This window comes from Pan troglodytes, chromosome 11 (assembly GCF_028858775.2).
Source record: "Pan troglodytes isolate AG18354 chromosome 11, NHGRI_mPanTro3-v2.0_pri, whole genome shotgun sequence".
Taxonomy (NCBI): domain Eukaryota; kingdom Metazoa; phylum Chordata; class Mammalia; order Primates; family Hominidae; genus Pan; species Pan troglodytes.
The window spans coordinates 98,719,935-98,742,853 of NC_072409.2; the positions used below are offsets into that span (position 1 = coordinate 98,719,935).

Here is a 22,919-nt window from a genome sequence, read left to right on the forward strand (position 1 = left end):
AAATTCATTTATGATTCGAATAAGTCCATTTGTCGGTAAAAATCACCAAATACTTCAAAGCTATTTCACGAAAATCTTTCTCAAAATTAGTTATGTCTATTAAAAACTCAGTTTAATCTACAGTGTGGGATGAACATTTCAGATTATTCGTTGCTTCTCATATGCTATCATAAATCAGGTTATCTCATGACCTCAACGTGAAACTTCAAAAAGCTCACTATTTTCCATTTCAACCAGAAATTACTTACTTTACACTTGACTGGTTCTTAAGAACAAATTTAGATACTAGCTTTCACAGGGTAGGTACATTTCTTATCTGGTGAATATAACTATATCTGAATATTAAAGGAAAATATAAATAATACTATCTTTACTATGCAAATTAGAAATGCCTTTGGGATAAGAAAAGTCCTCCAGGTATTTTCAAATAAGTGGATGCAAAAGTGTATTTCATGTTTAGTATACTTCCCAACTACTTTAAATACTATTGATCTCAGCATTGTTTATATATAATTATATCTAGTTCATTTGCCTTTGAAACATTTATTTTTGATGATAACATAAAAATTAACCAAAGGCATTGAAAGGAATAGGCAAGACTTTATCAATCTTACCGAATGGCCAAAGATTATTATTAGTGTTTCACGTGAACATTTTAAAGTTACCATAACTACAGTTTTTATTGCTTGCAATTCTATTTAAACACTTATATTCTTCTCCTTTTTTACAAAAAAAAAAATAGAAAAAAGTGTTCATAAAGTAATTTTTAATGCAACAAGATAGTTTTCAAAAGTCTGCAACCCTACTCAATGAGTTTTTGTGGACACTCTTTTCTTCTAGGTTTATTCTCCTGAATAACCTTATAAAATGATAAATTTGTTAAAAGAATGAGAATTATTCTGTGATATTCCAAATGACAGAGTGGATATGTCCCATTCATGTCTATAAGATGGTTTAGATGTATGGATGAATTTTAAAACATTTTGGTTTACTAATTATAAATTTATCTCCCCTCAAAAAAATATGTAAATGATAATTCCTGATGACAAAACTTGAAGGTCCACACTTAACTACTAGAATCATTAATAAATACAGATTCTATCATACTATTATCTACTCACAGATGCAGACACCACACTTTGAAGACACAGACCTCCAGTAACAACTAATGACCTGTTTCACTTGTTTTCATGAGTAACTGCATCAATTCTGCACGCACCAGAATCTATCTCAACTGGGCCCCTCCCACTAGAATTCACATGACTAATTATGCCCAACTGAATACAGCTTCATGGCAAGTATGGCAAATAAGTTTTCTCTTCTCTCCAAAACTCTAGCAATGTGCTATCTGGAATGCTGTTTTAATTCACGACTCAACAGGAAGAAGAATGGAGAACAATAAGTAAAGACTGCTATGGCATATAAGGGTAAGAGAAGTGGCACAAGGATCAGGTATTTGCCACCTTCCCTCTAGGGTAAACTAGTCATCTATCAAACTTTTTAAATCTTACTCTAAAGAGTAAATGTCAACAATGTCAAGTTACCTACTTCAATTAACTCACCAAATACAATGACAAAATAAATTTTCTAAAGCATGGTCAGCTTCCATTCCCAGGAAAATGGATTAGAAGTATTTTCCTGATTCCTCCCTCAGAACACAACTAAAAACCCTGAATATTACATATAAAATAAACATGAGAAAACTCTGAAGTGGGGGAAAAAAGGCAGATTGACTAGAGACCTTGGGACCTTGTTATTAAACAGCAATAAGTTCCCTGGGCTTTCCTTTTGCCTCATGCACAGCAGATATGGAACAGAAAAAGTTGACAACCTAGAAACAAAACTAAGTACAGAAAGAAAAAAGCCTCAACGGAAGTCTGCTCTCTACCCTACGGACCAGGAAAGGAGTAGGCTAGTAAACAAAAAAACTTTTAGACATTAACCACTCTACTCCTGACAAGTACCAAAGGAAAAAAAAAAAAAATGTGGCCCTACCACCACTCATGCTAGCAAAGGCCGCGAGAGGAGCCTAGACTTCAATCTTTGCAAGTCTATATAATGAGGTTCCCCAGCCTCCCTAATTGCTGCCAGAAGAATTTCAGAGAAGGACAAGTGGAGAGCCAGGACTTTCATATTCACGATACTGTAATGAGGTTACCCACTCCTCCAGCCCCTGCTCCCCATTGGAACTGTGTCAGAGAAGGCCAAGGAAGAGTCAGAATTTTCACCTCTGCCCAGCAATAACAAGGCTCCCTTCCTCCCGTGATGACAGTGGAAGCCACATGGGAGACATTCCTGCCCCTTCCACCTAGGGTGGCATTAGTGAAGGCCTAATAAAGGGTGAGAATACACCCATCCAGCAATAAAAAAGAGCATCATATTCCTCAGGTGTCTTCAGAGACCAGAGGGGAACCTAAACTTCTAAACTCTTCTGGCAGTAAATAGGAGGGGCTAACTCTTCCTCTGATAGAATGTCATCAGTGAAAGCCAGAGAAAATAGAAGGTTTAAATAAGATACAGAGTTCATAACGTAATACCCAAAGCATCCAGATTCAATCAGAAAATCATTTGTTATACCAAGAACCAGGAATATCTCGAATTGTTAACAAATCCACAGATGCCAACACCAAGATGACAGAGATGTCAGAATTATGTGACAACAGTTTCAAAGCAGCCATAATGAAAATGCTTCAATGAGCAGTTATGAAGGTAAAAGAAACAAATTGGAAGCCTCAGCAAAGAAACAGAAACTCTAAGCAAAGAGACGGAAGATACAAAGAAAAAACAAATACAAATTTTATGCCTGAAAAGTACAAAACCCAACTCAATAGATGGGCTCAACAGCCAACTGGAGAGGACAGGAAAGAATCAGTGAAAAGCAAAAGAGAACAACAGAATTTACCAAATATGAACATAGAAAACAGACAAAACGAACACCACCTCAGAGGCCTGTCAAAGATCTAATCTTTACAACACCTGAGCCTAGGTAGAAGAGAAAGAAGGCAGGTCAATAAATACACAAACAGTGACTCAAAATTTATCAAGTTTGGCAAAAGACATAATCATACAGATTCATGAAGCTGAACAAACCCGAACACAATAATCTCAAATAAATCAAATAAGTCATATCATACGAAAACTTCCAAAATCTAAAAACTAAGAAAAAATCTTGAAGATAGTGACACAGAAATACCATTATTACGTAAAAACAATGATTCAGATGACAGCAGATTTCTTGCTGGAAACCACCAAAACCAGAAGGAAGGGGCATGGCATTTTTCAAATACCGAAAGAAAAGAAAAGAATCAACGCACAATTCTATAATATAACCAGTGAAAATAATTTTTAGGAATTAAAGGAAATCAAGACATTCTTAAAAAATAGGAGGGGGGAAATCTAGGAATTGGTTGTCTGTCATGAGACCAAACAAAAAAGTATAGCTGAAGTAAGTTTTCTAAATAGAAAAGAAATTTTAAATGGAGGGATCCTGGAACATCAAGAAGGAAGAAGGAAAAGAGTAAGGGCAAAAATCTGCATAAATATAACAGACTTTCCTTTTCTTCTTCAGTATTCTAAATTAGGTTTGATGGCTGAAACAAAAAGTATAATAATATCTTTTGTGGTTCTAAATGTGGGTCAAAAAATATTCATGGCAACTATATTATATAGGGGAAAGAAAAGGAAAATAGAAAGGTTTCTATTATAAATGTCACTTAAAGTAGTAAAATATTGATACCAGTACGCTGTGCTAAGTTATGTATATATAATATAATATAATATAATAATTAGAGCAACCACTAAAGATATATACAAAGAGATACCACCAAAACCAATACAGATAAATCAAAATGAAATTCTAAAATGTGTTCCAATAGCCGACAGCAAGGCAGGAAAAAAAAAAAAAAACAGAGATAGCAAACAGAAAAAAAAGCAAAATGACACACGTAAATGCTAACATATCAATAATCAAGCTGAATGTAAATAATCTATAATATACAAATCAAAAGTGCTCAACAGAGTAGATTTTAAAACATGATGCAACTATATAGTAACTAAAAGAAACTCATTTCAAATGTGGCAATATAGGTAAGTTGAAAGTAAAAGGAAGGAAAAAAGATATGTAATCATTCTTCAAAATAAAGAAGAGTGGTTATATTAACATTGAATAAAGTGTACTTCAGAGCAAAGAAAATTACTAGGGAAAGTAAGGGACATTATACAATGATAAAAGAATCTACCAAGAAGACTTAGTGATCCTAAATGTGTACATACCAACTTTAGACTTTAGAGCCCAAAATAATATACAGAAAAAAAACTGATAGAACTGAAAAGAGTAATAGATAAATCAATAATTATGTTTGGCAACTTCAAAATGCCTCTCTCAACAATGTATAGAACTAGCCAGTAAATTATCAAAGGTACAGAAGAGCTCAGCAACAAAATCAACCTATAGGATCTAATCAATATTTATGGAACAATCCACCAACATCAGCAAAATATATATTATTTTCAAATGCCCATAGATTTATACAAAGAAAAACCATACTTTGGGCCACAAAACAAACCTTGTCAAATTTAAAGAATTCAAATCACAGAGTACATTCTCTGACCATATGAAATCAAACTAAAAATCTGGCAAAGGAAAAATCGCCAAACACTTGAAAATTAAATAACATATTTCTACATAATCCTTGGTCATACAGAGAGTCTCACAGGAAAGTTAAAAATACACAGAACTGAATAAAAATAAAAAGGCAGCATATCAAAATATGGGGGATGAAGTTAAAGCAGCTGAGAGGAAAATTTATAAAATTAAACGTGTACATTACAAAACAGGAAAAATCTCAAATCAATAATCTACACTTCTGAGAGGTGACAGTGTGCTGGCAGCTCTCACAGCCCTCCCTCGCTCTCGGCGCCTCCTTGGCCTTGGCGCCCACTCTGGCCACGCTTGAGGAGCCCTTCAGCCCACCGCTGCACTGTGGGAGCCCCTTGCTGGGCTGGCCAAGGCCAGAGCCGACTCCCTCAGCTTGAAGGCAGGTGTGGAGGGAGAGACGCTGGCAGGAACTGGGGCTGCACGCAACCCTTGTGGGCCAGCGTGAATTCCAGGTGGGTGTGGGCTCGGTGGTCCCCGCACTTGGAGCGGCCAGCCAGCCGGCAGGCCCCGGGCAGTGAGGGGCTTAGCACCTGGGCCAGCAGCTGCCGTGCTCGATTTCTCACCGGGCCTTAGCTGCCTCCCTGTGGGGCAGGGCTCCGGACCTGCAACCCGCCATGCCTGAGTTCCCCAGGCACCCCCCGCCCCCGCCCTGCTGTGGGCTCCTGCGCAGCCCGAGCCTCCCCGACCAGCACCGCTCCCTATTCCAGGGCGCCCAGTCCCATCTACCGCCCAAGGGCTGAGGAGTCTGGGCACAGGGCACGGGACTAGCAGGCAGCTCCACCTGTGGCCCCGGTACGGGATCCACTGGGTGAAGCCAGCTGGGCTCCTGAGTCTGGTGGGGAATTGGAGAACCTTTATGTCTAGCTAAGGGATTGTAAATATACCAATCAGCACTTTGAATCTAGCTCAAGGTTTGTAAACATACCAATCAGCACCCTGTGTCTAGCTCAGTGCTTGTGAATGCACCAATCGACACTCTGTATCTAGTTAATCTGGTGGGGACTGGGAGAACCTTTATGTCTAGCTAAGGGATTGTAAATACACCAATCAGCACTCTGTATCTAGCTCAAGGTTTGTAAACACACCAATCAGCACCCTGTGTGTAACTCAGGGTTTGCGAATGCACCAATCAACACTCTGTATCTAGCTAATCTAGTGGGGATGTGGAGAACTTTTGTGTCTAGCTCAGGGATTGTAAACGCACCAATCAGCACCCTGTCAAAATGCACCAATCAGCAGGATGTGGGTGGGGCCAGATAAGAGAATAAAAGCACGCTGCCCAAGCCAGCAGTGGCAACCCATTCAGGTCCCCTTCCATGCTGTGGAAGCTTTGTTCTTTCGCTCTTTGCAAGAAATCTCGCTGCTGCTCACTCTTTCGGTCCACACTGCCTTTATGAGCTGTAACAGTCACGGCGAAGGTCTGCAGCTTCAGTCCTGAAGCCAATAAGACCACAAACCCACCGGGAGGAACGAACAACTCCAGACGTGCCACCTTAAGAGCTGTAAAACTCACCGCAAAGGTCTGCAGCTTCACTCCTGAGCCAGTGAGACCACGAACCCACCAGAAGGTAGAAACTCCTAACATATCCGACCATCAGAAGGAACAAACTCTGGACACACCGCCTTTAAGAACTGTGACACTCACCACAAGGGTCCGCAGCTTCTTTGTTGAAGTCAGTGAGACCAAGAACCCACCAATTCCGGACACATTTCCACTTCAAGAAACTGAAAATAATGTTTTTTTTTTTTGAGACGGAGTCCTGTTCTGTCGCCCAGGCTGGAGTGCAGTGGCACAATCTCTGCTCACTGCAAGCTCCGCCTCCCGGGTTCACGCCATTCTCCTACCTCAGCCTCCCGAGCAGCTGGGACTACAGGCGCCCGCCACCACACCAGGCTTATTTTTTGTATTTTTAGTAGAGACGGGGTTTCACCGCGTTAGCCAGGATAGTCTCGGTCTCCTGACCTCGTGATCTGCCCGCCTCGGCCTCCCAAAGTGCTGGGATTACAGGCGTGAGTCACCGCGCCCAGCCAAGAAACTGAAAATTATTGACAGAGATAACAACAAAAAGGAAATAATAAAAAGCAAAAATCAACATAATAGAAAACAGAAAAATAATAGAGAAAATCAATGAAACTAAGAACTTTTTGGAAGCGCAATACTTTGCAAAAACTTCTAGCAAGACTGACAAGGGAAAAAAATAGGGAAAAGGCACATCTGTTATCAATATCAAGAAAAAGGATTTTCAATAGACACTGCAGACATAAAACCATAACAAGAAAAAACTGTGAACAACGCTATACACATAAATTTGACAACTTAGAAAAACTGACCAATTCCTCAAGATGCACAAACTACCACACTTCACCAATATGAAATAGATAATTGAACAATCCTATAACTATTAAGGAAAGCGAATTGGCAATTTGGAAACTCCCAGAAAAGAACTCTCCAGGTTCAGATAATTTACTAAAGAATTCCACCAAATATTTGAAGAAGAATAACATCAACTCTACACAATTTGTTCCAGAAAACAGAAGAGAAAGCAGCACTTCCTGATTCATTTTATGAAGCTACTTATCTCTGATATAAAAACCAAAGATAGTACAATAAAAGAAAGCTATACACCAATATCCCTCATGATTAGAGATGCAATCAATCCTTAACAAAACATTAGCAAATAGTATTTAGCAATGTATAATTATACTCCACGACCAAGTGAAATTTATTCCAGTAGGCAAAGCTGGTTCAGTATTCAAAAATAAATCCATGTATTCCACCATATCAACAGTCTGAAGAAGAAAAATCTCCTGATCATATCAAGTGATGCAGTACAAGCATTTCATGGAATCAAATGCCCATTCATGATAAAAAAAAAAATTATCAGCAATCTAGGAACAGAAAATTTCCTCAACTTGATAAAAAAAAATTGACAAAAAACTTGCAGGGACCATTTAGTGAAAGACTGATTTCTCTCTAAAATAGGAGCAGGGCAAGGATGGCCACTCTCACCACTCTTACTCAACATAGTACTGGAAAATATAGCCAGCACAATAAGGGAAAATAAAATAAAATAAAAGGCACACATATCAGAAAGGAAGAAATAAAACTCCACTTGCTTACAATTAACATGATTATCTATGTAGAAAAATCAAGGGATCATTAAATAAAATCTTAGAAATAATAAGTGCACAAGGAAATCCTTATTCTATATACTAGTAATGCAAACATGGACACTAAACATAAAAATACAGTATCATTTACCATCATACCAAAAAGTTTAAATACATAGGTGTAAATCTAACAATATATAGGACTTGCATGCTGAAAACTACAAAATGGTAGTGAAAGCAATCAAAGAAGATCTAAATAAATGGAGAGACATCTTATGTCCATGGATTAGGAGTCAACAAACATGCCAGTTCTCCCCCAAATTGATATCTAGGTTCAACTCAAAACCTGAACAAGATTTTTAAAAAATAGATACAAGAGTCTTCTAAACTTCATGGAAAAGCACAGGACTAAAATATCTAAAACAATTTTGAAAAGGAAGAAAAAGCAGGAGAAATCATTCTAGCAGATTTTAAGATGCATTATATAGCTATAGTAATCAAGATGGTATAGTATTGACAGAAAACAGACGCATAGATCAATAGAACAGAATAAAGAACCAAGAAATACACCCATGCAAATATACCCAAGTGATTTTAGACAAAGATGCAAAATAGTTCAATGGGAAGAGGGCGGTACTTTTAACAAATTGTGCTAGAAGAATTAGACATCCACAGGCAAAAAAAGAAAAGAAACTTGACCTCCTTAAATCTCTTCTTAAACAAATAGTAACTCAAAATGGATTATGAACTTAAGTACAAAACATAAAACTATAAAACTTTTAGGAAAAAAAATAAGAGAAAATCTTTGGTCTCTAGAGCTAGGCAAAAACAAAATCTCAATTTGACACCAAAAACACACCCATTGAAGAAAAAATTAAAATTGGACTTCATCAAAATTTTAAATTTTGTTCTACAAAAGACCCTGTTAAGAGGATGAAACACAAGCTATAGACTGGGAGACAATATTTGCAAACCACATAGTTGACAAAAGACCAGTATCTGGGATATGAAAAGAACTTTGAAAACTCAACAGTAATTTTTTGAAATCCAAATAGGAAATGGGCAAAAGACATGTCCTCATCGAAGAGGACATTCAGATGGCAAATGAATACAGGAAAAGATGTTCAACATCATTAACCATGAGAAATGCAAATTAAAACTTCAATGAGGTATAACTATACATCAGCAGAATGGCTAAAAGAAAACATAGTGACACCAAATACTGGTGAAGAAGCAGATAAACCAAATCACTCTCACACATTGCTGGATAAAATGTAAAATGGTATAGACACTCTGACAAACGGTTTGGCAATTTCTTTCTTTCTTTTCTTTTTTTTTTTTTTTTTTTCTGAGACGGAGTCTCGTGCTGTTGCCCAGGCTGGAGTGCAGTGGCACGATCTCGGCTCACTGCAACCTCCGCCTCCCGGGTTGAAGCAATTCTCCTGTCTCAGCCTCCCGAGTAGCTGGGACTACAGGCACCCACCACCACATCCGGCTAATTTTTGTATTTTTGGTAGAGATGGGGTTTCACCATATTGGTCAGGCTGGTTTCAAACTCCTGACTTCAGGTGATCCACCGACCTCGGCCTCCCAAAGTGCTGAGATTACAGGCATAAGCCACTGCACCCAGCCGGCAATTTCTTAACAAACTAAGGCTATAACAATCACATGGCCCAACAATTACACTCCTGGCCATTTATCCCAGATAAATAAAAACTTAGGTTTACAACAAAAAAGTATGTACACAAATATTCATAGCAACTAATTCATAATAGTCAAAAACTGGAAACAACCCAGATGTCCTTCAACAAGTGAATGGCTAAACTGTGGTACATCCATACTATGGGACACTCTTCAGCAATAAAAATAAATGAACTACTGATATATGCAAAAATTTGAAAGAATCACCACAGAATTATGCTGAATGAAAAGCCTATACTAAAAAGTTACATGCTGTCTGATTCCATTTATACAACATTTTAGAAATGATAAAATTTACAAAAATGGAGAACAAATTAGCAGCTGCCAGGAGTTACAAACAGGGTAGGGTGTGGGGCATAAAGAGTGAAGTGAGTGGGGTTATAAAAGGGGTCCTTATGGTGACAGAATTGTTCTGCATTGACTGTATAAATGTCAATATCCTGGCTTCATACTGTACTATAGTTTTGCAAGATGTTATTATTGGAAAGAAATGGTTCAAGCGTATGCCAAATCTCTGTATTATTTCCTGTAACTGCATGTGAATCTACAATTATCTCAAAATGAAAAGTTTGATTTTTAAAAAATGGCTACCTACTATTTCCTTAAAAAATCGCTGACCCTAAAATCAATTGAAAACACCCTTTAAGTCTTCCACTAGTCTTCTCCAACAATGTTTCTTTGTTTTGATAAGAAAGCAAATTTCTGACTTAATTACTGTGAATCACTGTTACAATTCCAATTTAAGAAAAAAAAATCAGGAATAAGAATGTTGAAAACTTTTAATACCATAATTTCAGCCACAGATTAACCCTTATGAACTCAAGAGTGATAAGCATCTGTCCACGCTTCTACAATACCCCTATTTTACGACTATGGCAGAAACAAGAAAACAAGTTTTACATAAATTGTTTCCTTAAAATAAGACGCATCAGGGTATCAAATGGTAGAAACTATTTTTAAAATTAAATATGCATACGCACATGTATTTCATAAAGTTATTATGTTAAAGACAAATCTGTCTTCATAACACTGGTGATTAAGAAAACTTATACCCTAATTTGTTTACTATTCATCTATCAGGTTAGAAGACATGAAATTTCCAATGAGATATTTTACATTAAAATTAAAGTAGTATACAAATACTAGATATTATTCATCACAATAGCTATAACTTCATACTCATAATGTTTAGGTAGTACTCAACATTTCTGGCTTTCCAATAAATGATAAAAGATGTACTATTCGTTCTTTTTGACAGTGACTTCTTTGAAATTAATATGGCTGGTCTTCACTGATGCTGAAGCCATTAACTTTCCTTTTCTCCATAAAAAATTTGTAGAAATCTTCCAACAGGATATAACCATTATTTTTTCCAAAATTCAAAAAGCTTTTCCCTCAGGTTTCCCTGAGTGATTCCCTTATAGTATATGATATCAAAGATGAAACATCAGCATAAATAAATATGATATTAATCATGTTGGAGGCCTTGATGTAAAGGCTAGTCAGATCAAATAGTTTATGGAGGAATGTGTATACACTTATAAGTAGACTTAGCAATAAAGTGCACTGAAACCTAGAAGTTTATATTTGACCTATTATGTATTTTACTAAGTTCAGCCTTTTCTAAGTAAAATTTCCCTTTTTTTAAATTAGGCAATTTTAGAATAATATCCAGGAAATAAAAATGAAAATAGAAAAATGTTAGGCATTAAAACTTTTTACAATTATGAAAAATATATTATTTAAAGGCGGTATACAGCAAGATGACAGAGTAAGAAATACCAGCCTTCGTCTTCCTCCCCCAAAAATAACTAGAAAGTTATCCATAAGCAAAATAGCCCAAAGAGGTCTCAAGAGTCTAAATAAGAATCTACACAACAAAAATGGAGGAAAAATTGGTGAATAACTGCACAGAAAGGATGGATGGGGTATTCCATAAAACCTAAAATGTCTGGGGACAACTAGGAACAAAGAAGAAGTGTAGGAAAATCAGTATCAGCTACAGAGCAGGTGCTACCATGGTCCCCAACAGCCTACTCTGCAGATTACTCTTGCAGCCATTACTGCTAAGGAGCTTAACAGTCCCAAAAGCAGTCACAGACTCTCTGCATTTTGTCTCCTTAGTGTTCATAGGTACGAACTCCAGCAACCTGCTCCTCAGAGGACACCAGCAGCTTTCACCACTGAGATAAACAGTAGCCATAACCACCCCCCAGAAGAAGCTGCCACCCGCCGCAACCTCACATATGCAGCAGATCCCAGAACTACACCTGCACTATTCACCTGCACTCCAAACCCCAGCTCAATGGCCGATCCATGAGTATCCATACCTCAAACATTGAAGTCACCAACACAGCAGGCTAGCCTGTGCCCAGATCTTAAAGCCACTGTTCACTCTGCACACAACTGCACTACGGACCCTGGCTCCATGGCTACTCTAATGTGCTTGCACCTAGGACACTGAAGCCACCACCACAGGGAGAGTAACAATGTCCTGGACCCTGGAGCTACCTATAACTTTGCACATAACCACACTTTGGACCCTGGCTCCCTAGCTATTCCACGAGCACCCATACTGCATATACCATTACCAAACTGGTGGGGGTGCCTGTGCCCTGGATACTAGAACCACTGCTACCCCAGACCCTGGAGTCACCATCCCTCCCTCCACACATGCCTGAGCTCCAAACATCAGCTCCATGGCCACTCCACAGGCACTGTGCTAAGCTAGACCCAGCACCAAGAGGGATACCCTCAACCACAACTTCCTGCACAAGAGAAAAAGAGATCAGGAAGACCTCAGCAGCCTTGGCCACCAAAGAACCCAAAAGCCCTCGCTCCCCCTGCAGACACCTTGTAACACACACAGCCTTGGCTGCTGAGGACTCCTACAATCTTAGCAGATACTGACTTCAGCTGACAAAACTACATGGAGACTATACCACTGTATCCTCACCAAAGCTGGAACCATGGCACCTCATCAAGCCAGCACTCTTGTACCCATCTGTAGGTGAAAGACTTTGGCCACTGAAATCAGTGTGTAAAGTCTAGAAGTGACTGCTCCAACAAATGCACAGATATCAATGCAAGGCAACAAACACAAAAAAATCAAAAACAAGATGCCACCAAAAAACAAAATGACAATTTTCCAGTAACCAATCCCAAAGATGTGCAGATATTTGAATTGTCAAAGCATTCAAAATCCAGTCACGTGTAACTTAACAACAAGGATTCATTCCGAGAAATGCATCATTAGGTGATTCTGTCCTTGTGCAAATGTCATAGAGTGTACTCACATAAACCTAAATGATATAGACTACTACACACCTAGGCTATATGGCACAATCTATAACTCTCAAGCTACAAACCTGTACAGCATGTTACTGTACTGAATACTATAGGCAACTGTAACACAATGGTAAGTATTTGTGCATGTAAACATATCTAAACATAGAAAAGGTACAGTAAAAATACGGTATTATAATCTTATGGGACTACCATCAGATATATAGCCCATCATTGACCAAAACATTGTAAGGAGGAAAATGAGTCTAATTGTTTCAAGGAAGCCCACCGAGCTACAAGAGAACACAGATGGATGACTAAATGATATATAAAGAAAACAATACATGAACAAAAGAATGAAAACAAACAGATAAAAATCATTAAAAAGAAACAAATTCCGAAGCTGAGGAATATAACAATGAAATGCAAAATGAAATAGTGTCAACATCAGATTTAATCAAGCAGAAGAATCTGTGAACTCAAAAACAGATAATTTGAAATTACCCAGTTAGAGGAACAGAAAGAATGTAAAAAGGAATGTAAAAGTAAAGAAAGACTACAGTACTTATGGAACACCATCAGGAGAACCCACTCTTGCCACTTTTATTCAATATACTACTGGAAGTCCTACCCAAAGCAATTAAGCAAGAAAAAGAAAGGCCATCCAAATTAGAAAGGAAGAAGTAAAACTGCCACTGTCTTTATACAACACAATCTTATATAAAGAAAATTAAAGACTCCTTCCAAAACAAAAAACTGTTAGAAACTACTAAACAAATTTAGTTAAGTTTCAGAATACAAAATCAGCATATGAAAATCAGTTGTGTTTCTATAACACTAAAACATACTCTCTGAAAAAGAAATTAATAAAACAATCCCATTAACAACAGAATCAAAAATAAATACTTAGAAATACATCTAACAAAATACATGAAAGATCTATAACTGAAAACTATAAAACATTGATGAAAGAAATTAAAGACACAAATAACTGGAAAAATAGCTCATGGATTCGAAGGATGGTTATTGCTAAAATATACATATTACCCAAAGCAATCTACAGATTCAATGCAAACCCTATCAAAATTCCAATGGCATTTTTCATACAAGTGAAAAAAAGTCATAAAATTCATATGGAACCGCAAAAGATCATGACTAGCTAAAGCAATCTTCAGCAATAAGAACAAAGCTGAAGCATCACACTTCCTGATTTCAAATCAGATTACAAAGCTATAGTAATCAAAACAGCACAGTACTGGCATAAACACAGATAAACAGACCAATTGAACAGAATAGAGAATCTGAAAAAAATCCATACACAAATGGTCAACTAGCTTTCAACAAAGGTGCCAAGAATACACAATGTGCAAAGGAAAGTCTCTTCAATAAATGGTACCGAGAAAACTAGATAGCTACATGTGAAAGAATAAAATTGGACCCTTATCTTATGCCATACACAAAAATCAACTCAAAATGGATTAAAGGCTTAATCCTGAGACTTGAAATCACAAAACTAGAAAAAAAAATAGGGAAAAGCTCCTTGACATTGGTCTTGTCAAAGGTTTTATAATCTCCAGTTTAATATTTGATTTCAATTCATAGAACCAGAGTGAGAACCATATTCAACAATTCAAAGGAATGTACCAAGGATATCTGGAGCAATCAAAAGAGACCCCTAATATTCACAAGGCTGTCATTATGTTCTATCAGGTTTAGGATTACTCAAGATTCTAAGGCCAAGTGTGGTGGCTCAGACCTGTAACCCCAGCACTTTCTAAGGCTGAGGCAAGAGGATGCTTGAACCCAGGAGTTCAAGAACAGCCTGGCAAAACAGAAAGACCCCATGTGTACAAAATTTTTTAAAAATTAGACAAACATGTTGGGTGCACACCTGTAGTCCTAGCTACTTGGGAGGCTGAGGCAGGAGAATCAGTTGAGCCCAGAGATTCAAGGCTGCAGTGAGCTATGATCACACCACTATACTCTATCCTGGGTGACAAAGCAAGATGCGGTCACTTAAAAAATAAAAAGACTCTAAATCTATTCAAATAAAAGGTAAAAAATGGATGCCAGACTATGGCAGTGAACAAACTTTCCATAACTCCTGCCCCTGTAATTTGTTGCTGACCTGGTCTTTCGGTAAAACTATCACCTTCACTAGACCCAACACAAAACTTCACAATTCGTCACCTACTCTACTATAACCCACTCTTATTCATAATCCTTATTCAATAGAGCCATCTATGGTTTCAAATAAACCAAAACTGAAAAAAAAGTCTTTATCATAAATGGTATATAAAGTAAAACAAAATAAATAGATACCTGTGGTTAATAAATGTTGCTATACAGGACATTTATTCAACAAGTAAACTTAAGAGTTTCAAAATAATAAATAGCCTAAAAATCTGCTATGCTAACTTATATGCAACTGTCAAATTAATCGAAGATCACATACAGAATCAGCATGAATACTCACATATTTTTATTTAATTCTTAATATCATCCAAGTTACAAGTTATTTTTTCAACTTAAACACAGTTATTAAGACATAACCAAAAAACAACCACCACCACCAAAAAAGCAGTCCCAAGTACCATCCATAAATGTATTCATTAGGTCATATATTACTTATTTCTTAAATTTGGGGACATAACTTTTTTCTTTTTTTACTTTCTTTGCTAACTAACATCAAGAAAGACAGGAACATAATCTTTTTCCTTCTTACCCATTTCCTGCCAACATTGATAGCCCTTGGATCTAAACACATTTAGATAGATTTTCTTTTGTGTGTTTGAGAGGGCTAGTATCCCTTGCTATTATAATATTTGCTATCTGCTAACCAACACATAGAATCAAAAGAGGATTCCAATAACTCAACATGCCTTATTATCTAACTTTTTACTAGTCACACTCAGGAAATAAACATATTTGAATAGCAAAAACTATTATATACATTTTATAATGTGTCTCCCAGTCTCTCATCATACCAGAAGTGACGGGGTAATTTTCCCAGAGTCTGACATGTGTAATCTTGTCAGACTGCTTTATACTGTCCCAGAAGGAAGAGGACAATGGAGTACCTACACACTTGCCAGGGAGCCCCTCTCTGTGAGTTTTCCTCAGGGTACACTACCCCAGCACTTCTGGGGGCTGTGCCGTCTGACCAGTGTTTACATGGCAGGTGTAAATCCTGATTTTTAGTCTAGTTTTTTAACGTAATACTTACTATGTATGGTTCACAGCTAAGCGACACGGTGTACTATGATGACACTTCCTTTCATATATAACTTTTTGTTTCTCTGAACAGTTAAAAATTGCATCACTCTGTTACTAACAACCTCACTGTTTAGCTGACTGCATTAATCTCACCGTGAAGATACACATGCTATACCTCATTGTAGAATTTTTCACTTACTGACAACTGTTAACATCAGAGCAGAAAATGTCTTGCTTGCGTTCTAGTGCCCCTACAAATACCTTTGATATATTCTGCCTTTTAGGTTCTATCAGGCCTTAACAGCCTATGCACCTTCCCTTCCTTCTGACATTAAACACATGCTTGCTAAGAGAAGCATAAATTTATGCTGACCTTTTGGTCCTTGAATTGTGTGTGGATCTCAAAAGAAAATCTGTATAGACAGCTTTTCTCATTCCTCATGTGAAAGATAAGAGGCAAAACTGAGAGATGAGAAAGAACAGGATATTGAAAAGAATTTTTTTAAAGTGAACTCATCTAGAGTAGGAACTCTCAAGAAACTTACACATACCCCTTACAATCAATATGGCATCACATTTGGAATCCTGCAAGTAAGTGATGATTTAGTAGTTGTGTTAATTAATGTAATGGATAGAAATGTTAATAAAGCTCTTTTACCTTTTTTAAAAACAAAAATTATGTCACTTTTATTTGTGCAGTTTTCTATTTACTTATCACTAATCCTTTCTAAAATTCTCAAAAAGTATGAAATATCTTTCTCAAAAACATTACAATCTATCAGTGCTAATTTTTTCAGAGTCATCCTTCTTAAAGAACTGTTGTAGTCCTGCTTCATTGAGAACTACTGCTACCAAGTCTTCTCAGTCTTCTTTCATCTTCACCTTGGAATATCTTTATATTATTCATGTGTTGGATCTCACATTTTCTCAATCCCAACTTTTTATCTTTTTTGGTATATTCTTCATTTTGGTGGTACACATCTTCCGGTGGCCTCCTAAGAATATGTAATGGGAGATGTGAGACCATGTGTTACAGAAAACGTCTTTATTATTACTTTAAACTTGATTAATATCTGGCTGGTTATAGAATTTTAGGTTGAAAATAATTTATCTCCCAGAATTATGAAAGCATTGCTCCATGTCTTCCAGCTTCTAGCAATTGAGACAATCACTGTTATTCTAATTATTAACTCTACGTATGTGGCTGTACTTTTTCCCCTCTAAGAGGTTTCATGATCTCACTATCTCCAACATTCTAAAATTGCATAATAATGTGCCTTGCAATAGTTCTTTGTGCTGGACAATCAATGGATGCTTTCAATCCTAAACTCCTGAGCCTGAATTTGAAAATTTTCTTGAATTACTTCCTTTAAAATGTCCATTTTTCTCTGTTCTCTGCTACTGAAATTCCTATTAATCACTGTTATAGCACCTATATTGATTCTTATTCTTTTCCTTTTGCTCCTATTTACTACTCCTTTGTCTCTGTTATAATCTTTGGAATATTTATTCAACCTCGTCTTCTAGCCCCTCTAGTTAATTTTTTATTTTGACAATCATTTATTGTTATATTTATTTAATTTCCAAGTACCCTTTCTCTTTTTTTGTCACCTGTTCATGTTTCACATCCACCAAATTTTCCCTTACATGTCTTACAATATTAATCATAGGAGTTTTTTCCTTTGTTTTATTCAGCATATCTCTGTCTTCTCTGAACTCCATTTTTCTGTTACTTCTGGTTTCTTATCCTTCATATTAAAAGTTTTACTCAAATGTCTTATGATCATTTGTTTCACATTCATATTTAAGAATGAGGAACTAAAAATGATGTTGGATAGTTTTACTTGGCCTAGGATGGGGGTGGAGGGCTTGCCCAAAGGTCTCTATAGTTAACAGTGTGGGGTAAGTGTCATTTTGTTAGGACCTGTCAGTGTGTCTCTGTTGTTTCTCTAGGGATGCTTAGTTTCTCCAGGGAAGAATTATTTTGTCTTATGACTGGATAGTTCAGGACTCTGCTTCCAGCAACTCTGACGCTGAATAATTCAGTTAGTGTCCCATTGTTCAGTAGAATAGGCATTCACTTATTCCCCCAGTTTTCGTAATAGCTAATCCTGTACCTTGATATGCCTGAGGTCCCTAAGTCCAGAAGATACTTATTTCAATTTTTCAAGGAAATAAACTTCCTGCCTCCTGCTTTAATGAGAGGAGGACCAGAGAGTCTACATGCTCCTTATATAGACTTTAATTCAATTTTCCCATTTTGTAGCCTCATCCTTCACTCCAACCATCACAGATTACTGATGTAACCTATTACTAGAAATTTCTACATTCTATGTATTTCAACTTTCCCCATTCTGCTAAGTCAGTTACCACTTATCAATTCACCTTACATCATTCTAGAATTTACTAACATCTGTCATCCACTGTCACCTTTTCTCTACTTCTCTTTAGGTGCTTCTACACTTTTAAAACTCTACTAGTCATTTTAGTGGGATTTGGGGAGGAGGTAAAGATAAATACTTATGCTTAACCCATCACATTTAACCTAAATTCCTACTGTCATAGTTTCAAATTTTCACTTCACATGAAAAAAAATGTGGTATTCTCTCAATACATGGGATCAAAGGTTGAAATTAATTATTTTAAGAAAAGTCATTTAGGAAAATGTTCTAAGAGGCCGGGCGCAATGGGTCATGCCTGTAATCCCAGCACTTTGGGAGGCCAAGGCGGATGGATCACGAGGTCAGGAGTTCAAGACCAGCCTGGCCAACATGGTGAAACCCCATCTCTACTAAAAATACAAAAAAAAATTAGCTGGGCATGATGGCAGGCACCTGTAATATCAGCTACTTGGGAGGCTGAGGCAGGAGAATCGCTTGAACTCGGGTGGCAGAGGTCGCAGTGAGCCAAGATTGTGCCACTGCACTTGAGCCTGGGCGACAGAGTGAGACTCTGTCTCAAAAAAAAAAAAGAAAGAAAAAAAAATGTTCTAAGAATCTGGACTTTTATTCTAGTAGAGAGGTTAAAGTCTTACATAAAAATAAGGAGTTCTTGGCTGGGCACAGTGGCTCACACCAGTAATCCCAGCACTTTGGGAGGCTAAGGCAGGCAGATCACCTGAGGTCAGGAATTCGAGACGAGCCTGGCCAACATAGTGAAACCCTGTCTCTACAAAAAATACAAAAATTAGATGGCTGTTGTGGAGCACGCCTGTAATCCCAGCTACTCGGGAGGCTGAACCAGGGAGGCAGAGGTTGCAGTGAGCCGAGGTAGCGACACTCCACTCCAGCCTGGGCAACAAAGCTAGACTCCACCTCAAAAAAAAAAAAAAAAAAAAAACACATAAAAATAAGGAGTTCTATAAATTTGATGTTAAATCCGGACTTGGTCTTATACATATTCGATTAAAGCTAACAAATGGTTTTTTTTTTTTTTTTTTTTTTGGAAAGAATGAAAGATCATTTCAATAGATCAACTTTTTTTTTTTTTTTTTTGAGACAGAGTCTCACTCTGCTGCCCAGGCTGGAGTGCAGTCAGGCAATCTTGGCTCACTGCAACCTCTGCCTTTCGGGTTCAAGTGATTCTCCTGCCTCAGCCTCCTGAGGAGCTAGGATTACAGGCACGCGACACCATGCCAGTTTAATTTTTGTATTTTTAGTAGAGATGGGTTTTCGCCATGTTGGACAGGCTGGTCTTGAACTCCTGGCCTCAAGTGATCCGCCGGCCTCAGCCTTCCAAAGTGCTGGGATTACAGGGGTGAGCCACTGCTTCTGGCCATTTTTTTTTTTCAGGCAGAGTCTTGCTCTGTTGCCCAGGCTGGAGTGCAGTGGCATGAATTCGGCTCACTGCAACCTACACTTCCTGGGCTCAAGCTATCCTCCCACCTCAGCCTCCCAAGTAGCTGAAACTACAGATGTGCGCCACCACACCCAACTAACTTTTGTAATTTTTGTAGAGACAGGGTTTCACTGTGTTGGCCAGGCTGGTCTTAAACTCCTGAGCTCAAGCAATCCACATGCCTCAGCCGCCCAAAGTGCTGGGATTACAGGCATGAGTCACTGTGCCCAGCCAGATCAATGTTTTTCAATATGCAAATACACTTATTTATTCTTATCTTCAAGATACTAGTTTCCACTACCTTGTATTATAATATCATGCATTTGCTTGTTCAGTTATTCATTCATTTATTCAGTGCCTTTGTGCCAGCGACTGTAATAATCCCTGTGGAAAATATGCACAATATGGTCCTCCCACTGTTCAATGGAAAAGGCAACAAACTGACACACAGAAATAATTACAATGAAATATAAATGCTGTTAAATCAATATTCAAGAGACTAGTGAATAAGCAGAATCTATCTATGCATGATTTGCCAATGATATCTAATGAATCACAAAAACACAGTATCAACTTGTACTTTATTATACTCTTATTTCTAGAAAAATTTCTAAAAATGGGGGGAAGAGCATAATTATCATAACAATAAAACAATGCATTAGTAGATTCATATATCATCTAATATGGTTTGGCTGTGTCCCCACCCAAATCTCATCTTGAATTGCAGCTTCCATAATCCCCACATGTGGTGGGAGGGACCCAGTGGGGGGGTAACTCAATCACAGGGAGGAATCTTACCCCCCCAACCCCATTCTTATGATAGTGAACAAGTCTCACAAGATCTGATGGTTTTATAAAAGCGAGTTCCACTGTACATGCTCTTTTGTCTGCCACCATGTAAGACATGATTTTGCTCCTCGTTCGCCTTCTGCCATGATTGTGAGGTCTCCCAAGCCATGTGGAATTGTGAATCAATTACACCTCTTTTCCTTTATAAATTACCCAGTCTCAGGTACATCTTTATTAGCAGTGTGAGAACAGACTAATACCTCATCAAAACCAGAAGTCTGCCTAAAAATACAGTTAACATCCTCCAATCTAATTCCAAATCAGTAATTAATGTGAGAAGTCACTCCACCCATTGAAACCAGAATGAAAAAAAGGTTCACCCTGCCCAGTTAGAAATGTTTCTATTGACTGACTTTATGGTAACTGTTCTACGCCCCATAGTCTGTGCACTCTCCTGCCCACCAAACCACTTCCCTCCCTCCATCCTCAGGTGCAATAAAAGTAAAGCAAATGCAACAACTCAAGGAAACATCCAGATGGAAAAATAATTAATTATACCACCTATATGTTTAATGAGGTCCTCAAGAGCATTTGGTGATTCCCTGAAGACCACTATTCCAGTTCTCTTCATACTGTATTCTCTTCTACCAACAAAGCTTAGGGTATCTCTAGTGAAGGTAGTGTGTAACAAAGTATAGGAACTTAAGGCAATGCTATTCAAAATGCAGGACTGTGAATTGGTTGTTACTAGTTGGCCATAAAAGAAAGCAAGACGCGGCTGGGTGCGGTGGCTCACGCCTGTAATCCCAGCACTTTGGGAGGCCGAGGTAGGCAGATCATGAGGTCAGGAGATGGAGACCAACCTGCCTAACACAGTGAAACCGTGTCTCTACTAAAAATACAAAAAATTAGCTGGGCACGGTGGTGGGCGCCTGTAGTCCCAGTTACTCAGGAGGCTGAGGCAGGAGAATGGCGTGAACACGGCAGGTGGAGCTTGCAGTGAGCTGAGATCGCGCCACTGCACTCCAGCCTCAGTGACAGAGCGAGACTCTGTCTCAAAAAAAAAAGAAAAAAGAAATAAAGAAAGACAAGTATCAAAGCTTTCTCAGTGAAGAGGGCACAAGGTTGCTATACATTCTGGCACATTCTCCTTACTAGCACAGGTCTTCAGACAGACCATACTGAGATCACTGCCCTAAGACAAATAGATGTCAAATAACTATTGATAGAAAAGAAAAAACAGAAAGTAACACAAAAAAGATTAACCATAGAAGCAAATGTAATGAAAAAAAAAGGACTGGAGGAAACAGATTAATAGCTCAACTCTGGATGGATCTGCAGCAGCAAAGAAACACAGTAATTCACTTCCTGAGATTATTTGTAACAGTAAGTGGATTACAAGCTGCAGTACCTAGAGTTACACAAAATGCAGGACAGCACATTGTTGGATAAGTCTACAAAATTATTCACAATATAATAGCAATTGTTATATATAGCAACTGCAAATAATAGCAGTTGTTGTTGCTTTACTCCAAACTCAAAGTTCTTTATGGAAAAAATAATGTATTACTAATACTAATTTTTAAAGCCAGGATGAAATTTGTGTCTAAGGCAAAGATACTGGAGTTTGGCACACATTTGTAGTTATTCAAAGAAAAGTTGAACAATTCAAGCTCTTATGGCTCCTAATGTATTTATATTTCTATGAAACTCCATGTTACTGTTTCTTCAATGTTTATTACTCCTGCTTCCTGAGATTATGTTTCCTTATGCATTTAAAGACAAAATACAGTGGTTGTACTCTTATGATAACAATAATCTAAAGTGAGAGTTTATATATAATAGCAAGGAAATTAGATTTGTAGAGCTAATAAACAAATGATATATTCAAAATGTCCTTTTTCCAGTAGTAATTTATAATAAACTCATAAAGTGACAGGTAAACTTAAATATCTACATATCATAGAAAATAATATTTTCTACAAATTTATATGAATAAAATCATACTATAAAAATATTTTCTAGTATGATATTATTCTACTAAGGAAATCAAAATTTGATTTTCAACAACATAAACTTCTAATTACTTAGAATTAGTGAGAGTAAGAACTTTTTTAACTTTTTCCAGAGATCAAATAATTACATTAATATGAATATCATTATAGTATTTATCAAATTCTTATTATAAATTGTCTCTTTCTACAAATGTCTTTCCTATTAGAGAGCATTCTTTAATAGCTAAATACAGAGCTATCTCTTTCTCTAACTTTTTCAGAGGGTCTGACAATCAAATGACATTCAATTGATACCTGATGAATGGGTA

At 37.4% G+C, this 22,919-nt stretch overlaps 1 protein-coding gene across 12 annotated transcripts in view; it reads right to left on the reverse strand.

Moving 5' to 3' along the window:
- Nucleotides 1–22,919, reverse strand: part of CNTLN (centlein) — a 478,854-nt gene that overhangs the window by 309,859 nt on the left and 146,076 nt on the right. Inside the window, exon 3 of one of the 12 annotated variants that reach the window (XM_016960662.2) lies at nucleotides 15,214–16,965. The exons of the other annotated variants lie outside the window; for them this stretch is intronic. Within the exon in view, the coding sequence (XP_016816151.1) occupies nucleotides 16,803–16,965 (163 nt within the window). The 3' untranslated portion in view covers nucleotides 15,214–16,802. Of the gene's footprint in view, nucleotides 1–15,213; nucleotides 16,966–22,919 lie in introns of those variants that run through there. 12 annotated transcript variants of the gene reach the window in all.